At 45.4% G+C, this 12,689-nt stretch overlaps 1 protein-coding gene across 5 annotated transcripts in view; it reads right to left on the bottom strand.

Moving 5' to 3' along the window:
- LOC103345403 (potassium channel subfamily U member 1) overlaps nucleotides 1–12,689 on the bottom strand; it is a 212,222-nt gene that overhangs the window by 168,202 nt on the left and 31,331 nt on the right. For 4 of the 5 annotated variants that reach the window (XR_011390870.1, XR_011390871.1, XM_070079216.1 and 1 more), the window contains exon 2: nucleotides 1,555–1,857. Coding sequence is in view for 3 of the 5 variants with exons in the window: in XM_070079216.1 (XP_069935317.1) it covers nucleotides 1,555–1,749 (195 nt within the window). In the remaining 2 variants the exon portion in view is untranslated. Of the gene's footprint in view, nucleotides 1–1,554; nucleotides 1,858–8,901; nucleotides 10,980–12,689 lie in introns of those variants that run through there. The other variant, XM_070079210.1, reaches the window with a different exon arrangement.

Genomic DNA, 12,689 nt, shown 5'->3' with positions numbered 1-12,689 from the left:
CCTGGTTAATGCAGGGGTGTGGGAGATGGGTGAGTTCCTGGGTTTGTGCAGGGGTGTGGGAGATGGGGGAGTTCCTGGTTAGTGCGGGGGTGTGGGAGATGGGGGAGTTCCTGGGCTAGTGCAGGGGTGTGGGAGATGGGGGAGTTCCTGGGCTAGTGCAGGGTGTGGGAGATGGGGGAGTTCCTGGGCTCGTGCAGGGTGTGGGAGATGGGTGAGTTCCTGGGCTCGTGCAGGGGTGTGGGAGATGGGAGTTCCTGGGCTCGTACAGGGTGTGGGAGATGGGGGAGTTCCTGGGCTTGTGCGGGGGTGTGGAAGATGGGGGAGTTCCTGGGCTCGTGCGGGGGTGTGGGAGATGGGGGAGTTCCTGGGCTTGTGCGGGGGTGTGGGAGATGGGGGAGTTCCTGGTTAATGCAGGGGTGTGGGAGATGGGGGAGTTCCTGGTTAGTGCAGGGGTGTGGGAGATGGGGGAGTTCCTGGGCTCGTGCATGGGTGTGGGAGATGGGGGAGTTCCTGGGCTCGTGCAGGGTGTGGGAGATGGGGGAGTTCCTGGGCTAGTGCAGGGGTGTGGGAGATGGGTGAGTTCCTGGGCTCGTGCAGGGTGTGGGAGATGGGGGAGTTCCTGGGCTCGTGCAGGGTGTGGGAGATGGGTGAGTTCCTGGGCTTGTGCGGGGGTGTGGGAGATGGGGGAGTTCCTGGTTAATGCAGGGGTGTGGGAGATGGGGGAGTTCCTGGTTAGTGCAGGGGTGTGGGAGATGGGGGAGTTCCTGGGCTCGTGCGGGGGTGTGGGAGATGGGTGAGTTCCTGGGCTCGTGCGGGGGTGTGGGAGATGGGTGAGTTCCTGGGCTCGTGCAGGGGTGTGGGAGATGGGGGAGTTCCTGGGCTCGTGCAGGGGTGTGGGAGATGGGGGAGTTCCTGGGCTCGTGCGGGGGTGTGGGAGATGGGTGAGTTCCTGGGCTCGTGCAGGGGTGTGGGAGATGGGGGAGTTCCTGGGCTCGTGCAGGGGTGTGGGAGATGGGGGAGTTCCTGGGTTTGTGCAGGGGTGTGGGAGATGGGGGAGTTCCTGGCTGTAGTTCTGGGTGGCTTGGTTTGTTGTGTTCGCACATCATAGGAGTCAGTGCACTCATACAGCAGCCCAAAAGCTTCATGTATGACTGATTTGCACAAGTGGGGTTGACATCAGTATCTTGTATCCCTTTTGCCTCCCTGGTAGCATCCATGCGATCCTTTTTAACATGCAAAGGAGCGGCATAAACATAATGTTTATGGACTTTTTCGGAACAGCCAACACAGTTTCCAGTTTGCAGGCATCATCATCATGAGACATTGCTTCTCCAGCAGTGCGGGGAGGGGAGGCCCAGCCCTGGACCAGAACATGATGGCATGGTGGCCGGTGGTCCTATAGGCCACCCTTTCAAGGTACCAGGCCACAGGTGGCTCTGTTCCCCCCCCCCCCCCCCAATAAAAACAGTGCAGCCTAAGTCATCAGCCAAACACAAACATGTGCCAAACCCGCCTCTGGTCTCACACAGAAGGGTCCGGAATAGGGAGACTGACCAAGATAATTCCTGTTCCATTGATGGTTTGCCATTTTCTAAAGATGCTCCAGATGAGCCTGAAGATGAATAAGATGATGAGGCCGGTGAAGAAGGTAACGAAGGGGGTGAGAATGAAGGCTGCTTGGATCTCAGAGGTGCAGGACATCTTCCCCAAGGGCTCCCCACTTGCTTCTTGCTGCTTCGTGAGAAACATCGTGAGACGGAATTGTCAGCCTGCTCTGTGATGTCACCATCCCACAGCAACCGGTCCAGGAACTCGAGTTCTTGGCAGTGCCGGGTCCTTTTAAAGCAGGGGTGGTGCCTAGGAACGATAAATCAACAAATCGGTTGGCTGGGAGTGGCAGATCTGCTCTTGTTTCTTCTGCAGCATCTTGCAGAACCTGTTGACATTTTAAAACAATGCATGTGGTGGAGGAGACGGCTGTGCAGTGAGGGCAAACACACAGAAAGCAGTCAGAAACTAGAGAGGCATTTAGTGCCTAATTACACCTTGGGAGTGTCTGCCCTAAGGAGAGACAGGAGACCAGATACTGCTTTTAAGGAGGAGACAGTGAATAGACCAGGTAGAATTTCCAGGATGGAGACAGAGAAAGTTATCCTAGATGAGAAATGCCCAGGAAATGCAGGAGCAAAAAAATGTGCAAAGGGGAGCCGGTAGCAGAAGTGATTCCTCTGGCATCTAATCACTTTCCAACTCCTTTACAATAACAGTCCTGGGTGGTACATATTTTAATGCCTAATGCACTCAGGATGCGAATAAACTTGTCTTAGATTGCAGAGTGAATCAGGAATACAAGTCTTGACCCTTTGATTCCTAAGAAAGGGTCTTTCCTCAAAGCCACGTCTCCTCTTGATTTCAAGGTCTGATTCTGTATAAGAAATAGAGATTCACATATAAATGTCTAAAGAAAAGAGACGAAATATCAGGAGAAAAGCCAGTACCATTTATCTCGTGTGATAGGGAAACAGAAATTAAATTATTTTGAGTCTATGAACATAATAAAGCTAAGCACTGTATTTTGCTATAATTGATACAGACTTTGATACCCCTTATTCATAACTCACAAAAGTGATAAGAGGTACTAATTTGTACTAGACAACTGCAGACCCACGTGACCATTCATCATAAAGAAAAAAGTCAATATTTAAAAGCAGTGCGAAAATTCATATCTGCTTTTGCAAATGTAAGTGTTGCAAAAGGATCAAAATATTCATTCTCTTGACTCAATAATTCACATTTAGGTAGCTCTTCTTGGAAACTATGAGAGCAAGCACATAGCCCAGCATCAACATGTTAAATACCCGAGTATCTGCGTTGAGTTCCTGGATCCTGCTCCTGATTCAAGCTTCCTGCTAATGTGGACCTGGAGAGACAGCAGTGATGGCTCAAGTAATTGTGTTCTTGCCACCCACACTGGAGACTTGGGTTGCATTCCTGGCTCCTGACCCAGTCTGGGCCATTTGGGGGGTGAACTGGTGGGTGGGAGTTCTGTCCCTGTCTCTCAAGTAAATTTAAGAAATTAAAAGGCATGGGTGGAGGACAGATACTTGGTCTAGTGGTTAAGATGCTGACTGAAAGGCCCACATCCCATATCCAAGTGCCATCCAGTCCTCGCTTTGCTCCTGATTCTAGCTTCCTGCAAAATACACACCCTGGAAGGCAACAGGTGACAGCTCAAGGAGTTGGTTTCTCTGTACCTACATGGGAGACCTGGATTGGGTTCCTACTCCAGTCTTGATCTGGCCCAGCCCTGGCTGTTTTGGGCATTCCGAGAGTTAATTGGTAGATGGGAGCTCGCTCTCTTTCTCTCTCTGTGTCTCTGTCTCTGATCTCTATTTAGCTCTCCTTCTGTCTCTTAAGTGAGTAAATAAATAAATCTATCCTTAGAGATTGGTCAGAACTTGGAAGAAAGTATTTCAACAAGATTGATTCTTTATTTAATGAAAAAAAAAAAAGTGTGAAGTCATTCATTGGTGGATTATTAACCTGACATTCACAGTATGGAAAATAGAATTAAGTTTATTTTTTGTTAAAGGCAGCAATGTTAAATGGACAATATTACCTTCATAATATTTAAAAAAATACATTCTTAGGAAATGAAAACTGCAAGAAGTTATGATTCAAAATTACCTGTTACCCTATAGTGGTACAATTATAGAAATTTTAAAAAATAGATTTTACCATCTTTTAATAAATATGCACATTTGATAGTAAATGCTTTAAATAAGCCATCTGCAAGTCTGGCTTTTTCTTCCTTCATTTACTTATGACTCCTGAGAAGCTACTCTGCTGTGCCAGGCCCTTACCTTCTGGGACAGAGTCATTGCTCCCAAAGAGCTTGCAAGCAAATGATCAAGTGTGAAACTGCAAATGCATACAAGTGCTGGGAATGGAAATCAGATATTTCTTTTTTTATTTAATAAATGTGAATTTACAAAGTGCAACTTTTGCATTGTTGTGGCTTTCCCCCGTCAACTTCCCTCCCTCCCGCAGCCCTCCCATCTCCCACTCCCTCTCCCATCCTACTCTTCATCAAGATTCATTTTCAATTATCTTTATATACAGAAGATCAACTTAGTATATACTAAGCAAAGATTTCAACAGACTGCACCCACACAACCGCACAAGGTATAGAGTACTGTTCGACTAGTAGTGTTATCGTTAACTCTCATAGTAAAACACATTAAGGACAGAGATCCTACATGGGGAGCAGGTCCACAGTGACTCCCATTGTTGATTTAACAATTGACACTCTTATTTATGATGTCAGTAACCATCCGGGGCTCTTGCCATGAGCTGTCGAGGTTATGGAAACCCCTTGAGTTCACCAACTCTGAACTTGTTTAGTCAAGGCCATATCACAGTGGAGCTTCCTTCCTGCCTTCAGAGAAAGGTGCCACCTTCTTTGATGGCCTGTTTTTTCTGCTGGGGTCTGTTCATCGAGATCTTTCATTCAGGTTGTTTTTGCCACAGTGTCTTGGCTTTCCATGCCTGTGCGACTCTCATGGGCCTTTTAGCCAGATCTGAATGCCCCAAGGGTTGGGAAATCAGATATTTCAATGAGAACTGAAAATGCAAACCTAAGGTTGACCCTCCCACAATTGGAGAGCAGAATGATGGCTAGCCAGGGGAGGGGCAGGGAGGAGGACTGGTCAGTAGGTGCAGTGTAACAGTTGGATTCTGGGGTTCTACTGCACAATAATGCACTGTACAGTTCAGGATGGGTGCTGAATATTCTCATGACTGAGAGATGATAAATGTGTAAAGTGTAAAAAATATACTGATTTCCCTTATATGATCATCAAGATATGTTTAAATGCATCAAAACCACATGTTGTACCTCCAAAATACGTAATTTTGTATTGCTTTAAAATGAAATCACAATAAAAATTCAAGACAAGGTAACCTGACCCAAACTACCTCAGAGAAATTGTTCTCAACTCTGCATATTACAATCACCCAGGACACAAAAAAATACAACCCTGCCCCACACCCCATAGGTCATAGAAAATTCAACCTGGAGGGTTTGAATGCAACGCAATGTGTGACAGCAAACCATAGTAATACTTCAAGTTTCACATCTATATTTTGACCAGGTTCTCCCTCCCTTCTCTCTCTCTCTCTCCTTTCCCTCTCTCAATGGGACACTGACCACCTGCCAGCCTAGCTGGCACCACCACAAAGTTGAAGCACTATCACAAGCCTTACTGGTAGAGTCAGAAAGACCAGCGGGACACCTGTGGGGCTAACTCCTAAGGAGAGCTGCAACACAAGCACCTGCCTCTGCTCTCCACTGCTTCATCAGTGTGTGAAATCTTGCCTTGTGCCACCCTGCCAGCAAAAGTCTTCCTACAACTTCTGCCCAGATTCTCTGTCTGTCCACCCCATTCTGGAATCCTGTATGTAGGTCACGGCAATAAACTTATTCTTACATGGAGCTTGCTTCTTTCAGTCTTCATTGCAGGAGTCCTTTCTAGTTGAGAGTCGGGGGAATTACACACGGTGCTGACTTTCTGACCCTGGATTCAACGAGGGCAAGAAGCAGACAGTGGAAGAGGGCAGAGCTGTGATCTTAGCACATGTGCAGGAGTGGACCTTACATGTCCTATGGGTCATGGGATTTTATCCTATGCATTTGATTCTTCTCTTAACAACACCGGGGAGTCTTGGAAGCATTTTGTGTCAAGACTTGACACCAGATTCACATTTTCTAGATTTCTGCAGTGGGCAGAAGAGATTTGAGGTTGGGGGAGGACCAGAATGGAAACAGTAGTCAAAGCCCCACACAGGAAATATGGTGGCATGGAAATTGAAGGAGTGTGGATGTATCTGGGAGATACTTAGGAGGTAAAATGGCACGGACTTGTTTGTGGTTGCCTGTGGGAATGGTGGAAAGGCACTCTGGTCTATATCATGTGAAAATCTAATTGAGATTTATCTAATAGACTCAAAGAGTCCTTAACAGCTGGGGAGCTCTATCACAGTCCTAGGAAAAACAGCTTTAAAAATCTCCCTTTAATCAAAGTTCATTTACAGCAGAAAGATATTCAAGATCAAATAAAAACCAATCGATTGGCTCAAAGTCTCGGATAGATATATATGTAACAATTCGAAGGGAATTCATCCCTAGTCACCAGATAAGAATCTAGGTTTTCAGCACACAGGATCACATCCCAGATCTTTTCAGGGTCTGAGCACGGTAAGACCAGAACACGTACGTGTACATATGCTATCAGGTCTAAAGTGAACAAGGATTTGCTAGGGAAGAAGAGAATGCAAGTAGTGGGGGTGTTGTATTTGATTTAAGGGGCAGTGGAATTGCATTCCATTGCTTTACCCTTATAATGAAATAGCTCCCTTTCATTCACTGTACTCAGTGCGTCTAAACGACTTAATCTATTTTCACTGACGAAGAGGCCTGATAGATCATGGCATGCTTCCATCTTCTATAATAGAGCAAACCATTTGCTTCAGGGCAGTGCAGGAAGCTGGAGGTTTGGTTCCACAGGACCTTAAGGTGCCCTCATACCACACAGAGACTAGAGTCTCTTCATGCCACTGAATCTGTGGCTTTTTCTGAGTGGTTGTTATATGTTGGACACTGTGCGAGTGATGGGATCAGGAATACAAAATATCTCCCCAAGCTAACTGGAGGGAGAGGAGGCAGACTTTTTAGAAATATCTCTAGATAATGAAGTGTTTTACTGAGAATCAAATCCATAAGAAAACAAAAACAATGGCATTTGTGGGAAAATTTCAAATGTCAGTTATCTGGTGATAGCTCATAACTGGTAGCTTTTCAGAGCTCATGAATCCACATTTAGGGTCCCGTTACGGGCTTAGATGTCATGTGTCTTAGGAGGTGGATCTACCTGGCTTCTCAGCACCTGCCTCTGTACCTCCATTCCATTTCCTGCTCAGCACTGCTCATGGCAGAATTTAAAAACAAAAAACAAACAAACAAAAAAAAAACACACATCAAAGCACACGTTTTGTTACTGTAGCCTGAAAAGCAAACTGGACACCTAAGTCTGGAAGAAAAGTTAAGTGGCTCCTCAAGGTGTATTTCTCAGAAAAGAAAACAAGGAGTCCAATGGTGACTTCCATCCCGAATTGTCAGGCACTGCACAGAAACACAAGAGTAAGCAATCCGCGGGACTATTGCGGCAATTGCTTCTGCCAGAATTTATTTTAATAGCTGTGTTAGAGCCTTTAGTGCTGAATTTATAGAATCATTAATATTGTCTAAGGAGGTCACTTAAATTTTAAGCTATACTTTATGGCATTTTATGGAGAAAGGGATATGCAACAGCAGTATTTTTGAATTTGCAAATCTGAGAAGCCCTAGGGACAGTTCCCTCCTGAATATATTTCTTACAGTGTTAATGACATGGTGCAGATAAGAAGAGCAAAAGTAGATGAAGAAGAGAGGATGCAAAGTGGTTAAATAAAGAATTTCCTGTACCTGTCAGTCAGATGAGGACGTAGAGATAAGGCAGTTTGACCTTGAATCATAATGAGTTGAGAAGGGTGGTACTGAGGTGGGGGTAGAAGGGAGGGGAAGAGAGGGGAGCAGCAAGGAGAGGAGAAGCTGTGACACAGGTAGGATCCTAGCAGCCCCTGCAAATGTGTGCTGTAAAGAGACGTGCCCGGTCCATGCACACTGGGCAGGGAGCTGAGCCGCTGGAGTCCCAGTCCTTGTTCTGCTCTTAACTAACTCTGTGACTTTAGGGAAGCCGTTTATCCTCTTCAATCCTTAATTTCTTTTCTGAACCTTAATTTCTTCATCCATAAAATGATTGTGAGAAGCCAGAGCAGTGCCTGAGGTACAGTTCAGTGATTTTATGTCTTGTAGGTAATCATACTTTACAGGGTTGCATCTGTTCTTTTTCTTTCCATTGAACATTAGACACTGAATAGTTTCCATGTCACTAAGATTCTTTAGAACATTGCTTTAATGACTGTGTAATGCTTATTATATTATCTTAATTATTTAGCCACTTCCTATGTATTTAGGTTGTTTTCAATGTTTTTATTACGGAGATGCTGCAATACGCCTCTTGGTAAATACGTTTCTATCTCTAGTGACTTCCTTGGGCCGATTCCTAAAAGTGAAATAACTATGTCAAAAAAAGGAGCATTTTGGGCCGGCGCCGCGGCTCACTAGGCTAATCCTCTGCCTAGCGGCGCCGGCACACCGGGTTCTAGTCCCGGTTGGGGCGCCGGATTCTGTCCCGGTTGCCCCTCTTCCAGGCCAGCTCTCTGCTGTGGCCAGGGAGTGCAGTGGAGGATGGCCCAGGTGCTTGGGCCCTGCACCCCATGGGAGACCAGGAAAAGCACCTGGCTCCTGGCTCCTGCCATCGGATCAGCGCGGTGCGCCGGCCGCAGCGCGCCGGCCGCGGCAGCCATTGGAGGGTGAACAACGGCAAAGGAAGACCTTTCTCTCTGTCTCTCTCTCTCACTGTCCACTCTGCCTGTCAAAAAAAAAAAAAAAAAGGAGCATTTTTAAATGTTCCATTTTTATTGCCAAGTATCTTTTTAGAAAGCTCATGTTGTTTTCATTCCCACTGGGATTTTCAGGCCTACTCCATTTAACCTACCTTATCATGTTTATCTTATTTTGTATATTGGCTTAGCTGTTATTTTAATGTACTATATCATTTTTATTTCTTCTTTCATTTAAAAATTGAATGTTTGTACATGAACATTTATAAGTCAAAACTCACAAACTATCTATTGATATTCTTTTGGAAAGCCAATCCTTTCTTGGTTTCAGTGTTAAGAACATCTTTTGTATAAGGATATTAGCTCTTTCTTTGTAACCCACAAGTGTCCTGATCTTACCTGCCCTCAATTACACATGTTCAGTACTTCCACAACATGCAAAGTCTCTCCCTCCTTGATTAGGCATTTCTGGGGCCCCCGTTGCCCTGCTATTGTCTAGGAACTTAGTAGGGGAAAGAATGAACTCGCAAGATCAGACACCTTTCCCTGATGGCCATGCCTCCGACTCATTGACCTTGACCACTTTGATGCTGTTCTCCACATTCCTGAGCCGCGCTCCACATTCCTGAACCAACGCACAGCTCTTCTCACCACCTGCTTTGCCAGTGGATGCCTTGGGGCCTTTGGAAACCTTTTAGAAATGGCTTTGCACACCAGGTCATCAGGTTCTTAGGGACGAGAGTTCCTTCTCTAGCTTCCTGCCAGTGGTCTCTTCTCAGACGGCAGAGTAGAGGGACGCTGTGGCAGGTGAGGGCAGGGGCAGCTTCATTCCTGTCTTGATGGCAGCCTTCCCAGCAGGCTCTAGGCTCTGACACTCTCTTCCACCCATGCTCCTCTGTTTTCTGTTTTCTCTCCACTGCGTCAATGGACACATTTGAATCCTGACTGTACTCAAGGCTCAGGTTCTCCCATCCAGGCTGGCTCCTAGACATTCGAAATGCAAGATGGAGCTGAGCACCCCTTCCCTCCCCCTGAGCATTCTGTGACAGTTAGGCAGTTGGGCACTGGTCCTGGGATATGACCCAATGTCATGAGAGACTTGCAATGTCTTAATCGCCCTCCTCAATACTGCTAAACACTGTGCAAACCTAGTGCCCTAGTTTCTTTCTGATGTTGTCTAACATACAGACGTTCCCATTTTTATGTAGTGAAATGTGGGTTTCTTTTTCATTCACAATATATTCCAATGTTATGCTCCATTGCAAGTGCCCCAACAATTTGAACTGGAGTGTTCCTCACAACAGACTTCCTATGAAAAGCACAAAAGGGGAAAAGGAAGTGGCCCTACCAGTTATGACAAGGTTATGAAGTCATATAACTGAAGACAGGTTGGGGTAGGCCAAAAGACCAGGCAAATGCATCCCAGTTAGAGAGTAGAAAATCATAAAACAGAGCTTATGTAAGTATGTAATATGTAATAAGAAAGCATTGCATGTTACTGAGGCGGGGACATATTACTCCATAAGTAATAGTAGGGAAGTTGGGAATCTGAATGAACTATCAGGGTATAACTTTATCAAGTATGAAGTAGCCACATACTTATTTTAACCCAGCTTCAGGCAGGCAATTTTCTTAAAAATGTCAGTCACTATTCTAGTAACAGAGGTTGAGCAGAGGCTGCAGGAATCACCTCGTTAGTTAAGAAGTGGGAAAAGGAAGCCATCTGTGGATGGCAGCGATGAACAGATGTGGCGCCTGTGGTGTGGCCTGGGTACCCGCAGAGCCGGGGTATTGTAGCAGGAGGAACATGAAAGAGGCGAGAGAGACAAGGAGAGCACTCTTACTCACACTGCCTCCTGGCTTTGCAGTGTGGGGGAGTGACAGAAGGAGGAAGGAGGCCTCTGAACAGGAGGATTTTGGAGAAATAGAGTCCTTTGGGCAGGGGAACGTCACAATAAAGGCCAGTCACAAAGAACTGGAGTAGGATTTGCTGTTTCTAAGTGAGGAGGTCCAAAGGGCAGAGCTGAATCTTTGCAAGGGCAGAGAGGCAGGGCAATGCACCAGATGGTGATGACTCCTGAGCAGTAAGGGGTGAGAGGGCAAGTGGTACCAAGATAAGCAGGGTACAAGGCATCGTGGGATTAAGTCTGTGAATCTGGAGGAAGATGATCAGTTAGTTAAAAGCGCAGACCCAAGAAACTGAGTAACTGATATGAAGTGACTACTTTCTCTGAAGTTTCAATGATGTTTGTTTAATATCTTGACTGGGTATAGGACTGAAAGAGAGGCAAGCTGTCCATATTTTACTAGCTACTTCTTAATTGCTTTTTACCGTGATGGCCAATCAGATATATAGAAATGGTTTCATAACACAGTGATATGCACACTGATACCACAGGTCCCAGAAGGGATTGTCTCAACAGAAGGAGGTGAGACTTTTCACCTCCAAGGTGTTATTTTTGCTGGAGAGTGGTAAAGATGTTTGTAAGCCAGCCTATGGGTTATAATTATTTGGCAAAAGTACAGATCTTAGCAGCCTTAAAAAATGTATTTTTTTCTTATTAAGAAATTTCACCTTTTCACTTAATTGCAGGAAGCACTTTACAGCTTTTTTTTGGTATATTCACATTTCTAGCAACGCTACTATTTCTATTTGGAGCCATTAGTAAGTCAGATAAGTATTTCTTTTAAAAAAAAGATTTATTTATTTATTTGAGAGGCAGGGTTACAAAGAGGGAGAGAGGGAGAGAGGGACAGAAGGAGAGAAGAGAGAGAGAGAGGGGGAGGGAGGGAGGGAGGGAGAGAGAGAGAGAGAGAGTCTTCCATCCTCCGATTCACTCTTGAAATGACCACAATGGCTAGAGCTAGGCTGATCCAAAGCCAGGAGCCAGGTGCTTCTTCCTGGTCTCCTATGCAGGTGCAGAGGGCCCAAGGCCTTGGGCCATCTTCTACTGCTTTCCCAGGCCACAGCAGAGAGCTGGATTTGAAGTGGAGGAGCTGGAACTTGAACCAGAGCTCACATGGGATGCCAGAGCCATGGGTGGAGGCTTAGCCCATTATGCCACAGCACTGGCTGCAAGATAAATATTTCTTAGAAACAAACACTGCAAAACCATGGTAGTTGATCTAATAACTGAGGCAGCTAATGACTAATGGGAGGGTGCTGTATACGGTGTTGATATGCTGCACAATGGAATGATTCATGTCTGTGTGGAATGAGTTGGACGACACAAGATTACATCTTGCTACTCACAGAAACACACAATTTAAAATATATGAATTGCTTATTTCTGGAATTTTCCATTTACTGTTTCTCAACTGCAGTTGAAAACTCAAGGCAAATATGTCAAAGGTAGTAAAGGAAGCAAAAGTATCACAAAATGACTACACAAAATATTGCAAAGGAAGTAAGGACCCTGCACAGCACTGTAGACCAATTGGATCTAACATATATTGCAGTCGACCCTACTCTTACAAAGGCAAAATACACATTTTAAAAAATATTTGTCTATTAATTTGAGAGGTAGACTTGCAGATAGAGAGGGAGAGCCAGAGAGAAAGGTCTTCCATCCTCTGGTATACTCCACAAATGGCTGCAATGGCTGGAGCTGAACCGATCCGAAGCCAGGAGCCAGGAGTTTCCTCCGGGACTCCTACATGGGTGCAGAGGCCCAAGGACTTGGGCCATCTTCTACTGCTTTCCCAGGCCACAGCAGAGAGCTGGATTGGAACAAACTGGTGACCATATGGAATACCAGCACTACTAGTGGAGGCTAAACTTACTGCCCCAAACTACACAATTTTTTCCTCAAAGGCACATGGAATATTTTCCAGGGCAGACTGTATTTTAGGCCACAAAACAAGTCTTAACATAGCTAAAAAGATTGAAATCATAAAATGTGTCCTTTCTAATCACAACAGAATGAAAGTAGAGATCAATAGGAAGAGAAAAGCTGGAAAATTAGACAATGAGTAGGTAAAAGAAGAAATGGCAAGGAAATTAGAGAATATTTTGAAATATGTGAGAATAAAAATGCAATGTATTAAAATTTGCAGTAGGCAGCAAAGTCAAGGTTAACAGTGGAATTCTGGGGCTAGTGTTGTGTCTCAACAGCTTAAGCTACTGCTTATGTTGCTGGCATCCCACTTCAGTGTGCTAATTCTAGTCCTGGCTGCTCCACTTCCGG

Source organism: Oryctolagus cuniculus, chromosome 1 (assembly GCF_964237555.1).
Source record: "Oryctolagus cuniculus chromosome 1, mOryCun1.1, whole genome shotgun sequence".
Lineage (NCBI taxonomy): Eukaryota > Metazoa > Chordata > Mammalia > Lagomorpha > Leporidae > Oryctolagus > Oryctolagus cuniculus.
Note: the sequence above shows the minus strand (reverse complement) of the source record. Positions and strands in the feature narration are given on the sequence as shown.